This window comes from Polyodon spathula, chromosome 19 (assembly GCF_017654505.1).
Source record: "Polyodon spathula isolate WHYD16114869_AA chromosome 19, ASM1765450v1, whole genome shotgun sequence".
NCBI lineage: Eukaryota > Metazoa > Chordata > Actinopteri > Acipenseriformes > Polyodontidae > Polyodon > Polyodon spathula.
Window position 1 is genome coordinate 30,391,544 of NC_054552.1, and position 16,968 is coordinate 30,408,511.

A 16,968-nucleotide genomic window follows, 5' to 3' on the forward strand; every position below is an offset into this window, starting at 1 on the left:
TGAATAATAATAATAATAATAATAATAATAATAATAATAATAATAATAATAATAATATAGTCTATTATCATTTTAAATGTTTGTTATTATTATTATTATTATTATTATTATTATTATTATTATTATTATTATTATTATTCCTGCTCCACTTACTAATATTATCGATTTTTTTGTTTCTTTCTTTATTTTTGCATCTTGGACATTTGTGACTCTTGAAGTACTTTACAGACAAATTATCCCAACACGTGCATATCAGTTTTTAAGAATTGGTCCTGTCCACCTCTTTCAGACTATTTAGCCAGAGATACCTTGAGTCAAGGGGTGTAGTAGAAGTGCTTTGAAAATCTGTATATTTGAGAATTCTAGGCAGTAGTAACCTAGAGTTCTGGCCTCTGATTGGCTGGGCTAATGAAGACTGTATACACAACCCCTCACCTTTATTTGATGGAAAGTTGGTATAGACATTTGTTGTTAGTAAGGTGGCCTATTGTTTCATGTGGCTAACACTTTATTTTGTGAGCTGTTGGTCATTTCATCTAAGTAATTACCAGAAGGGTTCCATTACTTAATGGCATACTCCTAGAGCCTGCTATAACCTTACAGAACATCAGGATGCCATTAGTACACAGTTTAGGGAATCATGTAACCTCAATATTCCACAAGTCTATGGCTGTATCACAAGATGTTTATTTTTTTCAAGTGCAGATATTGAACAATATTGTCATTGTCAGTGCCTAGGATTTTGTTTTGAAATAGTTTTTTAGAAGGAAGCATATGTTGCTTCAATATTGTTTATTTGCAATCCAACAGAAAAATGATGCAGACTCAGTAACAGTCAAAGAAACAGAAGCCTGGCATATGACCAGCACACACAACAGATTTGCTGACAAAACAACTTATGCTGCATGTAGAGTCTTCAGCTCTGTGGGCAGTCAATCTCTTCTGTGACTTTATTGTCAAACATCAGAAATAAGTTAGCGTTGACATACATACCATACAATTCGTCAAAGGAGATTTAAATACAAAACAGGCTTTAACATTTGTCAATCAAAACAGTTAGCGCAAGAAAAGTAATATGGTACAGCTTCACAAATTACACTTTTAGACATTGGAACAAATCAGTTCGCTTGATCCTGAACCGTTTAAGTCTACACTGGTCTTTGCTTTCTTTTTCGTAAGCTTGCCGCTGGGTTTCAAGTATTTCTCTTTGTTATGAATGACCTGAATGTACTGGTCAGTGCTGCTGTTTTGCTGATCGCTGCTCGACGCGATGGATGCAGAGTCCGACTCGGTTAAGGACGGTTCAACCTTCTGCTTCCTTTTGGGTTTGACATGCGGCTCCGGGTGACGCTCCACTTGCTCCATGCTCCTGATTTTTGTTCTGGAACGAGGCTGGGAAGCTGTGTCTTCCCAATCCATTTCGCAGTTATCTCCGTAGGCTCCATAGTGAACCTTAGCCAGGTCTTTGGTGATGGCTAGCTGGCTGCCTACACTGTCACCGATGTAAAAACACGCGGGTTGATAGAGGTCTGACAGGGAGTGAGGTCGATGGGATCTGCTTAAAGAGCCTCTTCGCATTCCTCCTGCCTCCTCCTCCTCCTCCTCCTCTTCTTCCTCTTCACTGACGTGAGGTTGGTATGACCTTTGGGGAGTTCGAACGGTGTACCTTTTTATATTCTTCGGATAAAACTCCACTATGTCTCCTGGCTCCTCAACCCTGTAGTGCCTCAAGATTCTGGTAGATGAGCGCAGCAGTTTCTTTCTGGCTTCATGCTCATTGACTATCACATAGCGAGTGTTTTGTGCTCTCCGGTTGATGAAACCCTGGGCCCCTCCTCCTCCCATGGCTTCTGGGTGCATGGGACGGATATTCTTCCTGAAAAGAGGGTCCGAGTGGGCATTCTCTGTAAACCTGCTTGAAGGGTTGTAGACTATGCTGTGGTAGGATTTTGATCTGCAGGCTCCACCTTGAAAAGCTCCAGGATGCCTTTTTGAAAGAAAACAATAAAAAGGTTTATTTGCAGAGCCTATGTTTTTATACTTGCTAAACATTAAGTATATGAAGAACATTAAGTCTTTTTCTTGAATCTGTTGAGGTTGATCACTTTAAATACATTAAGGAATGTAGTTACTTTCTTACATATAGCACCCCCCCCCCCCCCCCCCCCCACACCTTATCTTCAAGCTCCGGATAGCTTTAGGATTCCACGGAAGAGTTGAGATAAAGCTCTTACCTGTTAGGAATGTGTTCCATCCTGTGTTTCTGTAAAATGGGAACTGGTGGGATTTGAGATGCTGTGGTTGCCCTGCTCACATCAGAGCGCGATGCAGACTGTGAGATGGTGCAAATGCTGTTGCCTCTGCTCACTGGTGATTCGAAATTCATCACGCTGCCATTTCGTCTGGGAGACGAGGAACGGAGAGAGGACTCCTGGCTGGTGATGTCACTCTCTTGGTCTGGCTTTTTATCATTTGCTTCATGAGTTATTATTCTCGCTATAGAAGCACAAAAACATGCACTGCATTAGTTACAGCATTCTTTAGGTAACAGCAAATACTAACATATTGGGACAGTTTTCCAGAAAGTTATTCCTCATGTTTTTTGCTTTTTAGGTAAAAGTAGAAAAAAGTGATTCAGCTAATTGTCAATAAAACTTTTTTTTTTTTTAAGGTTGAAATACTTACACACTGCCATCTGATAAACCTTTTTCTTGTCCTCCGTTCTTTCCTAAAATTAAAAAAAAAAAAAAAAAAAAAAACGTCTGCCATTTTCTGGTCCTGCTCATAAACCACATGGGAATTTATGATGACCCTTTACAGAATTGCATCCAAACACCACCGCTGGTCATGCAGGTTAACACATTAACATACTACAGTTGATGTAACAGTGTGGTATGTTTTGTGACACATTTGATAACAAGTTATGTGTTTGTGCAGACAAATAAAGACAAATAACTTGATCTACTTACTGCACAGTCAAATTATACTCACTGTTTGAAGTTGCGTTCTCAGCTGATTGTTGGTGACCTTTAATGATCGTGCAATAGACTGAAGATAATAGATCAGCATGCTGGAACATAAGATACACATGGCCTATAAACATTGGATGGCTACTTCCTCTTTGAAGCAGTGTATAAATTGTCTGCTTTGTAGAGCCCCTGTGTACCAGAAATATCTAGTGCATGCAAATCTTATACAAGGCAAAGTGTATCCTTTTTGAGATGGACCTAAACATGACTGAATTCTACAGCACCAATCCGTTATTTCAGAGTGGGGCAAAATCTAGATGTCATTTACTGTGGTTCTCAGTGAGCTTGTGTTACTGGGGAAAAGTACTTACAAGAGAAGTAACAGAGCTGGAAGGACAACAACAGGGCTGGTGACGTAATCCATCACAGTCCTGAACCATAAAGGGAAATCGCTTGCAACGGTCTCTGAAATAATATCGTAAATCTTTTCCTGGCCACTGCAATGCAAGCAAAGAGTGAATTAAAGAGTAGCCAGGCATGTGCAGATCGCAGGTCTTCAGTTTACTCTTATGTTGCGCTCATGATGGAGCTACTGTCCGTAAGGTTGGTGAGCTGGAAAAACGTGTACTTAGCCCATTCACTGAGCTACATTTGTGCAACTATTGTTCTTTTAGTTGTTTTAAATCACTTGACACTGACCTTTTATGTACAGTTTTCTTAAACAAATGCTGCACCTATGTTTAAATACAAGAATAATAATGGCTATAATAGTCTGTTGGCATTACATTTGTGAAACAATGAAATGATATAAAAAGCAGGTTACCTGAAAGGTCCACATGTTGCTGATGGTCTGTATCTAGCGATAGCAAAAATCGTTGGTAGCATACACAAGAACAGCATAAACAAAAGCATTGTAAGGTAGAAATTATTGGATCTGGGGAAAAATACAATGGGTCTTATTAGATAAATATAGCCATTGCTTTTTTACAATCAGCTAAAATATTACATAGCTTGTGATGGCTGCTAGAATGCACAGATTATTCTAAACAATAATTCAAAATGACTTACATATTGTAAATCATTAAGCGACATACATTTTAGTGCATGTTAGCAATATGATAAAAGGGTTAATACAAAATATATGGATGCACACCAGTATTCTGCATGCAACTATATGATCTGAAACAAAGAGCTGTGCTCCTAAACATTTAGCACGGCAGTAAATGCATTGGGCTGTGTTGCATTTACTAACACACTAATGTTTTATGAATATGGGCCAAGGTGAGCCGCTCTATATGTATCGACACATCTCGCACTGCATGTTAAATTGACAACATTTTCCGGATGTTGCTTGGGGTAGAAAATATATATGCATTGAGGTTACATGAATGATCAACTTTTATCATGAGAGAAAAAGTCAACACTGCAGGTTTAATAGCTGCCTTCAGTGTAATATGATCTGCAGACTTGTGAGTGGAGTTTATAATTTATGAGCATTTTTTTCTGGTTCATGTAAAGGACTTTTGTGTCACATTAGATTAAAAGCGGGTGAAATGGACAGCAGCAAGATTTCACATCTGGAAGTGACTGATAAGCCAAGAAAGAGGCAGACGTGAGGCCGTTAAAGAGATCAAGTTAAAAAACGCAGGACTGTCACTTCCAGCAATAGTGGTAGGAAATGTGCTGATGAGTGACTAGTGAGGTAGCTGGTAATGCCACAGTTGCATTGGTTGAGGTGAAGGAGTTTTGCTTCACCAACCAAAAAGCAACTATGTATACCCTCTATAGCCCTGTACCAGCGTGTTATTAAGAGATCACAGATGTTGTAGAATTCCTCGAACAATGCACAATGTCAGGGTCTGTATTCCAGAAATGAACCTAAGAGGCCTGTAAGAACTGCCTGGCGACCCTTATAATATCTCAGTGTGAAAATATGATCTATCTTTATAGGGAAAAGAGCAGGCAAGCACTGTGTGGAATTTAATCGGATGTGCTGTGCATTTAAAACCCATTGGATACCGGTGATTCCAAAAAATGCTTCAGCCACAAAAAGTTTCTACAGGTAACGTCCCAGTGATTGTGGAAGTGTTGTAATAAGGGATCTCCTATTCCATTGTTTTTAAAAAGAAGTTTCCTGAAACCGCATTCATCCTGCAGTTATAAGGGGTTTACACTGTGAAGATATAAGACTTCTGTGAGCCACCTCATTACTCCATTAGTCTGCACTGACCTTGAGGCTCTGAAGACCTGCTGATGTGGAACGTTGCACGTTAACACTGCCCAGCTCCTCAAGTACATGAGCCCTATCAGCTTGAGAACATTGACCGCTGGAAGGCATGGCGAAAAGAAGGCGCCCATCCTGAAATGGGGGTTGACATTAGAATAATGTATTGCTTCGGCGTATACAATATACTGTGTTGCTGCCTTCCATTTTTAAAGATGTGACATAGTTTAAACACTGTCATTTTTCTTGTGTTCATGCTTCAATCCACGACTGGGAGATGACCTGTCTTGACTAAACATGATTTAATAATAAATAAGCAAAACGGGATTAGTGCTCTTTAGAGCAGTCTTTGGGGAATTATGTAAAACTGATGTCCCAGTAAAGATCTCACAGGGTAAGTCTGGGCCCTCTGAAAGTTTTGTGGTGAGCAATAGTTGGAATTTGGATTTATTCACATTTACTGGTTTCTTTCTGGTTTACAAAAAATCAACCTCATGTTTGCACTAAATCAACAACAAACTCCACAATAACCTCAATGACTGTAGAACTGTAGTGCACAAACCTTGAAAATTATGTTAAAAGTTTTAGTAGGTGTTCATCAATATTCCCTGTGCTCAGTTTCCCAAGACAAGGGAAGTTAGCTTGTACAAATTGCTTAATGCTTAGTGTTTTTTAGCATTAAATTATTTAATAGCACAACGGTAAAGCTTTTATTGGATCTTGTTTGGTTCGTTCAAACACAGCGCCCAGCCAGAGAGAGATGCCTGATTGTAGCCAGCTAGCTTTGCATTTTATTAATGTCGTACAATTTCTTACATACCATATCATCCCTTGGTTGTAAATCAAATGGAGAACGTTTTCAGCAATTTTAAATTCTCCATATTCGGGCTGTAAAAAACACAAAGTGCATGGAAGGTTGCAAATGAAGATCAGCAAGACCAGTATTAACCCTTCTAGAGAAACTCCGAGACATACTTACAAACTTACTCTCCAGATCCCAACACCAGCAGTCACTGAAGTAGCGAACAAAAAGCCCACGGATAAAATCAATCAGGAGGATACTCGCCACAGTAAATAACATATCAATAATGGAAAGCTTCAACATTTCCTGCAACAAAACATTACATTCATGAGCACTGCTTTTCACATGGTTTATGTTTAAATGAATACAGCTTAAAAAAGATTATTTTAGTATCACAGCAAGAATATGAATGTGGATTTTAAAATGTTACAGCATTTGCACAATCATTTTCTGTATTTGGATTGACTGGAAACTGACCAGGTGCTCCTCTTAAATTAATTATTTAAGTAAATGTCATATTATTTTTTTTTTTTGTCATTAACCAGTTTACCAGTGTTGCTTCAGGTGGAAAACAACTAAAACTGAGTCATAATTATTTTTAATTTGCTTAGTTTTATGCAGAATCAGTATATACAATACACACATACACACACACACACACATATATATATTTATACATACATATATATATATATATATATATATATATATATATATAAATATATAATATAATATATATATATTATATTTATATATATGAATAGATATATATATCATATATACATGATTACGTTTTACCTGTCCTACGTAGGTTTCCCAGCACTGGTTTTGCTGGGACTTCATGTTGTATTCGTACAGAGCAGTCTTGTTGAACGCTACTGGTATGATTCCCTTGGTTTGGTTTTCCTGAAACACTACACTCATTGTGCTGTTCCTGCTTTCCGTGAAATCGGGCACTATGGTGGACAGGTTCTCTTCTTCAGGGAGTGCTATGGTGGCCAGGAATGCAGTAGAATCTGACCAGTTGCTTGGAATACTGTAAATTTCCTGGAAGGAAAGAGCATGATCAAGCTTTGATTTTCCATGGTAAAGACATTTAAAAATAACAGGCTACAGGAGAGGGTCTTGAACCATGTCAGATTGATCAGACTTTGAAGATGGGGTGCTGAACTGTGTGTGTAGTGACTCAAACCATGCCTGAACATTTGTGAATTATTTGTGAAAAGTTTTCAGCCTGTGGTCCCAGACTTGTATAAAACACCACGTACTCACATTACAGCAAAGCTAAATACGTGAGGTTTGTGTTTACAGAGAGCAGAGATAAGCCTTTAAAATATAATATTGATCTGTCCCCCCCAATACATCTTCAGTGTGTATAAATGTGAGTTTGAATTATTATGGATGTATTATTTTGACATGCAAAGGTATTTAACACTCTTTATAATTTCTACCTATGGTATATTAGTTACTGGTAATGCTAAATTCTAACAGCAGTGTCAGATAAGAAGGATACTTACAGCTGAACTCATGATGTTCACTTTGTCCAACAAAGCAATGATTAAGCTGTACAGGTTTCCCAGATACAACACAAGAACCCTGACAAACACAACAATTACACAAATTTGAGTGTGCAGCTCCCAGCTGGGAGGATTTTCACCTAATTTCTGTTGTTAGTTCTAGTTGGTACTATTTACTCCTAACGATTAAAATCTAAGAAATCTTCATTCTGTTTTTTTTTTTTTTTTTTTTGCATCAAACATTAAACATAAGTCAAATTATTATTTTAAAATTATTGTGGTCATAAAAGAAAATAGGGACATAATAGGCTTTATATTTGTACTTTAATGAACAGGGATCCAAGTAAAAATGAGTTGAGGGAAATTTTTCTCGTCCGAGTGCAGAACGCTGTACCTGGCAAGCTGGAACTGCAGCATAGTTCTGGGGTGGTACATCTCCAGTTGGGCAACAAGTTCAAATGCAGAAGGTGCAATCATGGTGATAAGTGAGACCACCACACTGACCTAATAAAACAACAACAGCACAGCCACAGTGAGCCATTTCAAAACAATTACTAATAATAAAGACTTTAGTCATAAAGGACACAATTACGCAAAAAAAACACACTTCGTGAAAAGCACTATAATTTGGATTTTAAATGTGCAAAAATCTGTTAGCATGTGATAATTTAATACAAAAAGTTTATTTAATGAATATGGGATGTAGCTGCATCTTTCTTTGTACTAAATCCTTTCTCCTAAAAAGACGCCTCCTGCATTGATTTTCTCATTAAATTAGTGAAGCTGTTTTCAGGAATAAAAATAGAATTGAAAAGAACTGATAATTATGTTGACCCACCAAAAGGCGTCCCAGACACATATAATAGATTATAGATGAAGGTGGCCTTACCTCATTCTTTTCCCACAGAGTCAGCTCAGGCTTCTCTTGCTCGAGCTTCTGGGAACGGTCAACGACAAAGTAGATGATGTAAATACTGCCAGCAAGTGATAGAAGGACCAGGATGTTCGCAAGGATTCTTAAACTTATCAACACAGCCCTGAAAAAAAAAAAAAGAATAAAAAAAAAATCTAATTATAAGCATTAATTATAAATCATATACTTGTATAAGAAATCAAGCAACCACAGTTACAGATTTGTCCAAATTAAAACACACCGTCCTGAGTGCAAATATCATCCAGGAGAGAAAGAAAAATAAGATCAGCTTCATTGTTGTCCTGTTTACTGTATGACACATTTAACGATGGTGTGTAGGGTGTCTCTAGTATTTTCTTAGTAGAGGTATTTGCTAACTGAAATATAATATGAGTCACTTTGATATAAAAAAAGATTTACGTTGTATTAAATGTTTTTGGTAAAAGTCGTCCTATTGTAAAACAGGTTAGAAATTGACAAGGTGGTGTGCAGTGTGTCAGTATGCAACCTTATAGAACGAAATATAGGTTTGGAGCCAGTTTGGCTACATAGTCTTCTTCAAGGACAGCCCAGAAATAAAGCCAGGGGAATTAGTGTCTTACTGCAGAACGTTGTGTTACTGTACCAGCGGCCAGGCAGCGATTAACTGGAGCTGGACAGTGATTTACTCACAGCCATCCTGGGGAGCAGAAGAATGAATTAAAGTGCATTGCTGCAGAGGCTCTGTCAGAGGAGGAGGATTGGTAAATCACGGATAAATAAATGCAGGGCGATAATGCAAATGATGATTCAATCTATGCACCATATGCATTTGCCATTCTTGCAGAAAGTGTTCAAGAAGAGGAGAGTGATGCTGCAGTACTTGGCTGTACATGACAGTTACTACTAAAGTTACCGCTCTGTTGAGCCACACTATAAGGTAATAAAGCTCAACAACAGTGATATGTGACAAAACTGCATCTCAGTGTAGACTGACCTCGGCACAGATCACTGCGAGAGGTACACAGGACACGCAGATGCACTCAAATACAGAACATGCTCACTAGGTTGTACAAATGTGAATGGCTGTCTGCAAATGTGTAGATTTTGAATACCTACAGGCTCGTGTCTTTCTTCTTTTCTTGTTCTTCTAAAATAGCTTCCTTAGGAAACATGCAAACAAAATGTATAATTAGCTGGCAATTAAAGGAATGTCACATCTGTGGTAGAAAAAAACAAAAACAAATGATGCACATTGAGAAAAAGTCCAAATGTACAATTTTGGTTCTTTAGTATGTGTTACATAGCATTTTATAATGGCAGTGCTGCACATTGGCTATCAAAATAATGTACTGGTTTTGGAACGTAATGGTACTTGTATTATTGAGGCTTTTCTTCATGATATTTTGAAAGAACTCTTAAATTCAAATACACCTTGATTTCATTCAATTTGCTTTTGTCCAATGAAAAGAATATGCATTAACTACTGCTCATTTACATAAACTCCAATTGGGTACTGGGATGTACCCAAACAGTATCTGTGTCCTGTCAGTTACACTGCATATATATTAACACAGAAAGGCATTCAGTGAATCAGATGCCTTTTCATTTGTAAAACTACTAAAGATTTTAGATTAGCTTTAATTAATAGGCAATCCCCCCTTGGGAAATCAGCTGCAATGAACAGCATATAAACTACAATAGCAGGTAATCTGCTACTAAATTAACACTGAATGATCATTGGAAATTAGATCAGAGGGACTCTATTTAGCAAAGCAGCGAGCTGCTTACCCGGATGTTGTTCACTATAGCAGCTCCCTTGCTCTGTGCAGCCTCGGGGTTGCCTATCAGGTAGTCCCAAGCACAAAACACCCTCCAGCAGAAAGTGTAGTTTTCATCTGAGGCGCTGGCGAAACTCAATCTGGAGTTTTTGGCCATTCTGTGTTAAAGGGAAAAGGAATCACGCAGGATTGAGGCACCGACATTTATAACAGAAGCTGGTCATCGCAGACAACCATGTGGAGCTGTGAATTACTCAGCTGGTTTAAACTGCACCAGATTTCCAGTTTCCCTGACAAAACATGGAATTAGCTTCCCCTGGAAACAGCAGAATCTTTGATTTTATAATATGAATAGGGTAGGAAAAAAAAGAGTTTAAAATATACATTTTACTATATAAAAATATTATATAAAGCATGTTCACTGCAGACAAAAACATCCGATACAACACAAAATGATGGTACTATTAGTGACCAGGGCTGGATAACTGATGGTGTTGTCAGATGCCCATATGCTTGTTGTACCCACTGTTTGTTTACTGTAGTAAATATGCTGCCTGTTGTTACTTCTACTTTTTGACCTGGCTTGCTACTGTTTTAGCTCCTCTCAGTGCCTTACATGCTTGTGCATGAAAGTAATTTGAATACAGCGTTAAATTAATTTAGATTAATGTTGTCACTTGCAAAAGTTACAAACTTAAAGCAATCGTGCAGAGGCTGGATTTACCCTGACTTTATACTGAACAAAGTGTTTTCAAGCCCGTCAGGTTACACGGTTTGATACATTTCATAGTTCAGATTTTTCCAAACCGGGGAGCATGTAAAGAAGACTGACGGTTTCCTATTCATTCTTTGGTAAATTAGTTTTCTCATCAGATAATTCTGCCTTCTGTTTAATTAACCATGACTGTCTTGTGTAGCCTCGAACTGTTTCAAGGACCCTTTAAAAATACCTTTACATCTGGCACGTTTGAAAAGTGTAAAGCTTTTATCCTTGAGAGAGCTACATCTCATTATGCTCTGGCATCTATGGCGATAGATAATAACCTAATGAAAGCGCCAGAACAGAATTGATTTCTAGCTTCTGATTTAAGTGGAAATAACATTAACATTGAATTAAACCACTGACCTGATAACATCTTCTTCATTTAAAATGTGTGGGTACCTTATTTAAGTTTAATAATTTCAGCCTGTTAATATTAAGTTCAATAAACATTTTTTTATGAAACAAACAGGCACATTTGATATGTGGTACTAACACAGGCATGCATATCTATTGTGCATCAATGTTGTCTGCTTCAAGCATTTCTTTTCATTATTATGTCCCTCCAGGTTATTGATTCAGCCCTTGTTGCAGATAAAAAAAAATGGTCAAAAGAAATAATAAATAAATAATAATAATAAAAAAATTACTTTCTTAGCAGAATGATGAAGCTGTAGGCAAAAACAGCCATCCCGACCATAAAGTAGGCCAAGGGCAGCCGGTAACCAGCGTTCCCAATCTTCCTGTCTTTGCCGTAGTAGCCATAAAACAGGACAGAGTATTGGAGATAGCCCTGTGAAGAAAGCATGAGACAGATTGCAGTTCAGGGGGAAAGCCGTTGAATTAATGAAATGCTTGTGCAATTCAGCGGGGTGCGGTATTGCCGAAGCTGTAAAACACGCTGATAGGCTTGCCCCCAGTGACCAGATGGTGTCCAGGTCTTGTGCTGATGCAAGGTGCTCCTTTGGAATGGTCTTGCTGCTCGTGGTTCCAAACGGCGCTCCTGCCAGCAGCTAAATTAGAAATAAAATTAAAAAATCAAACACACAGATGGGATTGTGTGACTGGTGTGGCTTTACTGATATCTCAGGAAAATGCATCAGGGCTCCGTGACAAAAAAACTCAAATAAATCAGAACTTCTGACTGGAGCCAAGGTGCTGCAGTGTTGCTTGTTGCCTGTGATACCATTGTATCGTTATTTACTTAAATAGGTAGAAAACAATGGTTAATGGGAGCGATAAAGGCTAACTAAACAAAACGATTTAAAGTAAATTAAGAAACAAACAAGTATGTGTAGTTCAGCTACAGAGCTCATACAGGCAATCTTACTCTCGCCAGGGTGATGATATGTAGGTTTTACTTACTTCTGGTAATACCACAAAAGCTCCCGTCATTACAGTTAATACAATGTTGATTCCAAACAGCCACCTCAGGAAGATAAAATATGAAGCCACTCCAGAACCAAAATGACCTGCGAAGAATTGAAGACACTATAAAGATGTTCTGCGGAAAAAAAAAGTCCTATTTTAGTGGTCTGATAGCAGTGACGGATCTAAATGGAGTTGTTCTCGACTTATAAAACTGTGTAATAGAGATTTCAGATGTTACACCATATCTAATTATTTTCATTTGCATCAGCAAGAAAGTCTTTAATCTAATTACTTTTTTGTGTCTGCTTTGGAAAGAAATGAATGTCTGCATCTTAATATCCCCAGCCTAAAATAAGACTGCATACAAGTTAGCACTCACTCTCAATCTTCTTGATCCTCATTTCCCATGGAATAAAAAGGACGACTATATTATATGCCAGGCGTGACAGCTTTTTCAGCATCTGAAAGCAATAACAGGCAAGTCAGAAGAAATAAATAAAGCAATGGACTACACATTTTGTAAGCTGTACAGTTGATTATATTAATCTTACAATTTTTTTGCTCGATCAGTACCACTTATCAGCTATGTGCTGTGTTTTGCTGTTTGTATTTAGAGTGGGATAATATGTTTTCCAGAATAAACAAACATTTTATTAAAGTTTGAAGCAATTATTAACATGACATCTTCCTTATTCTTAGAGTGCCGACAATACACTGTGACCACAATATTATGTACTATTACTGCAAACAGAATTCGGTGCAATTGCAGGACAGCATTGGCTATGTGGAACACACCACTTTGATTTAGATACTTTGAAATTCCTACATCACATTTCTCACTAGTTGACCAGATAAACCCAGTAGCAGTAGGATATTCAATGAAAACCAGCTTTTATCCCCTAATACCCAGCATGTAACCTTGATAAACCTAGATATTAACTGCTGAGAAATTATTACTGCATTTTAAACTTGAGCTGAAACTAAATAACTGGAGAAGGGGTCCTAATCTTCTAAAGGCTGAGGCAACAAAAAGCAAACTTTCTCATTAATAACCCATCATCAATCTGCATGGTAATTGTCAATTCATTTTAATGATGCTACCAAGATTTTATTGCATGTCTTCAGAGCATTTTAATTAAACTCAGCAATTATAAATGGCTGTAAATTTTACTGCCGGTTTTGAGTTAACGCAAAGGCTTTCTGTTAACTTCAGTACGCAGCCTTAAAAGTTGGAACTATAACCTGCAAAGTTTATAAATAGACACAAGAGAAATATAAAATTACAGAAAGAGATGTTAGTGAAGATCAAGATTAGAGGCTAGTCAAGATCAAAACCTTCTGACGAAATTAGAAATAGAAGTTCTTATTGTTCTTTAATGAAAAAAACAAACAAACACACAACTACTGGATTACACAAATGATAGCATACTAGGAATTCCAAACTATTCTTATTGAATAACATTTAAAGTTGTTAATTGGAGCAGCATACAGCAATGAATGCATTTGGACTCAATGCTGGTCTTACTTTCATTAGGGTGTCACAGTTAATTCAAAGGTAAAGCATTTGTAGTTCATGGGGACTATTAAAACTCAAATGAAATTATTAGAAATCAATTTACTTTTACAATATCTGTTCTCCTGGGGGCTATCTCTTATCACTCCAGTAATCTTATTCACTTAGCTGCTCTCATCTTAATACAAGCACTCCAGTGTTCTCTGCTTACATTTCATGAACTTTTGAAGTATTTTAATAATAAAGATTTACATTACTTTGTGTGGGATCCATTAAGTCATCAATTTTGTCCCCTCATTTTATAGCAAACACATTAAGGAAAATCACGCGCTCCAATCTGCTGATTGATCTGCTGTCCGCATATGAATATGCTTCTGCTAAATGCAGGTTCCATGGCTTGTAGATTACCCCACAGTGTACTCTGTGGTAATCATATAAGAGACAGTTTGTTTTATTGAAAGATAACCTACTTCTGCTCCTGCAGCTTGATATCCTCTGGTCCTGGTCAGCCTGCCTTCGAACTTCAGGACAATTTCTTTAGCTTGTCTGAAAAGAAATTAAACCATTAAATCTGTCATCAAAATATTTTAGACTGAAGACCTCTGGCTTGTAATTAATAAAAATGTTGAAAATGTTGACTGGTACAAAGCAAAAATTTACTGCAGAGAAGGGCGCTGATGAGGCTGTTAATAAAAACATTTTACTGCTCCACAGCTCACTAAACTTGCCATTTCCAAAGATATAGAATGTGCTTTTACTTTTGCTACATTAATGCTTGTATCTAGTGCATTCCCTTGTGTAGATGTGCACATTGTTTTACAAAAATATATGTAAAAAAACCATCACTATAAATTCCCTGGGGTGGTCATCAGCAAACCAATTTGCATATCTTGGAGTTCAACTCAATTGACTCTTTTCCAGTTAATCCTTTTTGAAAATAGCCTGAAAACTATGCATTCATATTTTTATATCAGCAGTATGTAATGGTATGAACCCTATGTTTTAACACTGCAGAATATAAAGCAGTAATACAGTGTGTGAACAGAACATGGTTACAATTCATCAGGTACTGCTGTCAAAGGTAGATGGATATGTATTCAATCTAATATGATCAGTGGAATGGCATTTCATCAAAGCAAATGGTCCACTTGCATAGAGAGCATGCTAACATCCACAGTACACATGCTAACAATAAATCACCTTCCTTATGGACTGGTGTAAGCAGATGCATGGTGCAGTATGGCTGTGTGTTATGTTGTTCAATTTTAAGCAGAATTATTTAGAGTAGCCACAGTGTTCCATAGATATATTACTTGAGCACTTTGAGTTTCTGTCTCATTGGCCACAATCGGGTTCGAATGTTGGCGATGAGCTCCTTCTGAATCTGAATATTCTGGAAGATTTCTTCGGGGTCATTGCTGTCAGTTCTTTCATCACCTTTGTCATCTTCATCTGAATTGCTGAGATTAAAAATCCAAAGCAAAGTTTCAGTGCACATGCACAGAAGCAGTATATATGTATTCAGCGTAATAGTGGCTTTAACACATCTTGCACAAAATCTAGACCCACAAAGTAGTTTTTTAGACATATCATTTTCTGATTTCACACTTGTACAATATGTTCTACTTTTCATTTTAGTATTGCAAATTATGTAATACTAATTGTATTTGTAAATGTATTCCTTGCATTTTAATAGCAATGCAGTGAATTTCAATTCATAATGGCCAATATTTTTTTGCTAATAATGGATGGTTTGTTTGTAGCCCTCAATTGACCAAACCGATAAAAACTAGAAAAGACTGTACCTTTACGTCTTATGCTACAGAACAGTTATTAAAAGCATTTTAATAACAGTAGTATTTGTGTTTTAGGTTGTGTCCAATTCAAATAGCCTGCTGTCTATAGAGGAGATTAACTGTCATTGTGAAATCAATTATATTTAACTACTTTTTATTAATATAATTCAATGTAATGCGTTCTCATATGATCTACCTTTCTGCTGCATGAGCATCAAATAAAATATGCCAGATTCAAGATCTGTGTGGCTTAGGGTAAAATAATTACACCAAAATACAATAATGAATTAGAAAAACAAAATGCTTTTAGATTACCAACGGACAGTATATATATATATATATATATATATATATATATATATATATATATATATATATATATATATATATATATATATATATATATAACAGTACAGCATTTATTAGCCTAAAAAATCTATCTTGCAGTATACATTTCAAAGGAGCCTTGACCAGGCAATGCATGCATAGCTATATAAAAATGGCAAAATGTTTAACATCATATTTACAAAAATATTTTTCCAATAACTGGAGGATAAAGAACAAACATGTTTATTCAGGTTATGTTGTGTATGAAAAAAAATAATGGTACCTATTTAGAAAATAAGTGGTACAGCTACCGAATTTAAATGTTCTGTGCAGATTTAATCCTGACACAAAAAACAACATTACAGGAAAGTAGCAGCAGTAATATATATACAATATATATAAAGGTGTTCCTACCTGGCTTGTTGGTCTTGGTAATGTGAATAGATTCTTCTCGAGTTCTTCCTCACACTTTGGCTTCTTTTGGAAGATCGGGCTGATCTGGTAATCGTCACAGGCTCATTCACAGTTGACATTTCAAATGTTTTCTTTTGTGTGTGTGTGTGTGTGTGGGTATGTCTGTGTGTGTGTGCTTGTGTGTGTTCAAACTTTCAGCTCTCCAGATGAGAAAACCCTTCCTGTAATCCACCAGTCCCCCAAAGACAGGCTGTGCTACCTGCTGACATGAACCCTCATCGGAGTGTGACAGAGACCCCCAGTGGGATGAATTTAACTAACACAATTACTCCAATCAGAGTCCTATTGACCACCTCTTAAAGGGGAACAGCAACAATGCAGACACTGTGCTCGTGATGTGACCACTGCTGCAGAAGCAGTATACACTACAATAAAAATGTACAAGGAAAAAGGACAGATACTCAGGGCTTATTCTATCTTTCTATAGATAAGAACAAATTGAGCACAGTATATTTTAACTAAACAAAAATACATTTTCATAAGGGTATATCTGCAGTACAACTGCTAAATGTTTATATATATCGCTTTACATTGCCAAGGTG

General features: G+C 37.0%; 1 protein-coding gene across 1 annotated transcript; it reads right to left on the reverse strand.

The window, feature by feature from the left end:
- Window positions 1-777: 777 nt before the first annotated feature.
- LOC121294412 (transmembrane channel-like protein 3) lies at window positions 778-16,669 on the reverse strand. Its single transcript, XM_041218080.1, has 22 exons — window positions 16,367-16,669; window positions 15,143-15,289; window positions 14,300-14,375; window positions 12,696-12,777; window positions 12,311-12,417; window positions 11,860-11,958; window positions 11,596-11,738; window positions 10,196-10,343; window positions 9,524-9,567; window positions 8,402-8,549; window positions 7,907-8,016; window positions 7,513-7,591; window positions 6,794-7,042; window positions 6,173-6,301; window positions 6,014-6,081; window positions 5,200-5,328; window positions 3,793-3,903; window positions 3,341-3,466; window positions 2,992-3,070; window positions 2,686-2,728; window positions 2,235-2,496; window positions 778-1,987 (listed from the first exon to the last, which is right to left on the reverse strand). The coding sequence occupies exons 1-22, from the start codon at window positions 16,483-16,485 to the stop codon at window positions 1,102-1,104; spliced, it is 3,384 nt and encodes a 1,127-aa protein (XP_041074014.1). The 5' UTR covers window positions 16,486-16,669; the 3' UTR covers window positions 778-1,101.
- Between the last annotated feature and the right edge of the window lie 299 nt (window positions 16,670-16,968).

What these genes read in the sequence shown, in the direction of transcription:
- LOC121294412 (XM_041218080.1), bottom strand. Translation starts at nt 16,485, where the DNA reads ATGTCAACTGTGAATGAGCCTGTGACGATTACCAGATCAGCCCGATCT. An exon ending in CAGAAACTCAAAGTGCTCAA is followed by an intron (nt 14,376 to 15,142) that starts GTAATATATCTA and finishes ATTTCTTTTCAG; the next exon opens with ACAAGCTAAAGAAATTGTCC. An exon ending in TTCATCATTCTGCTAAGAAA is followed by an intron (nt 10,344 to 11,595) that starts GTAATTTTTTTA and finishes CCTTTAACACAG; the next exon opens with AATGGCCAAAAACTCCAGAT.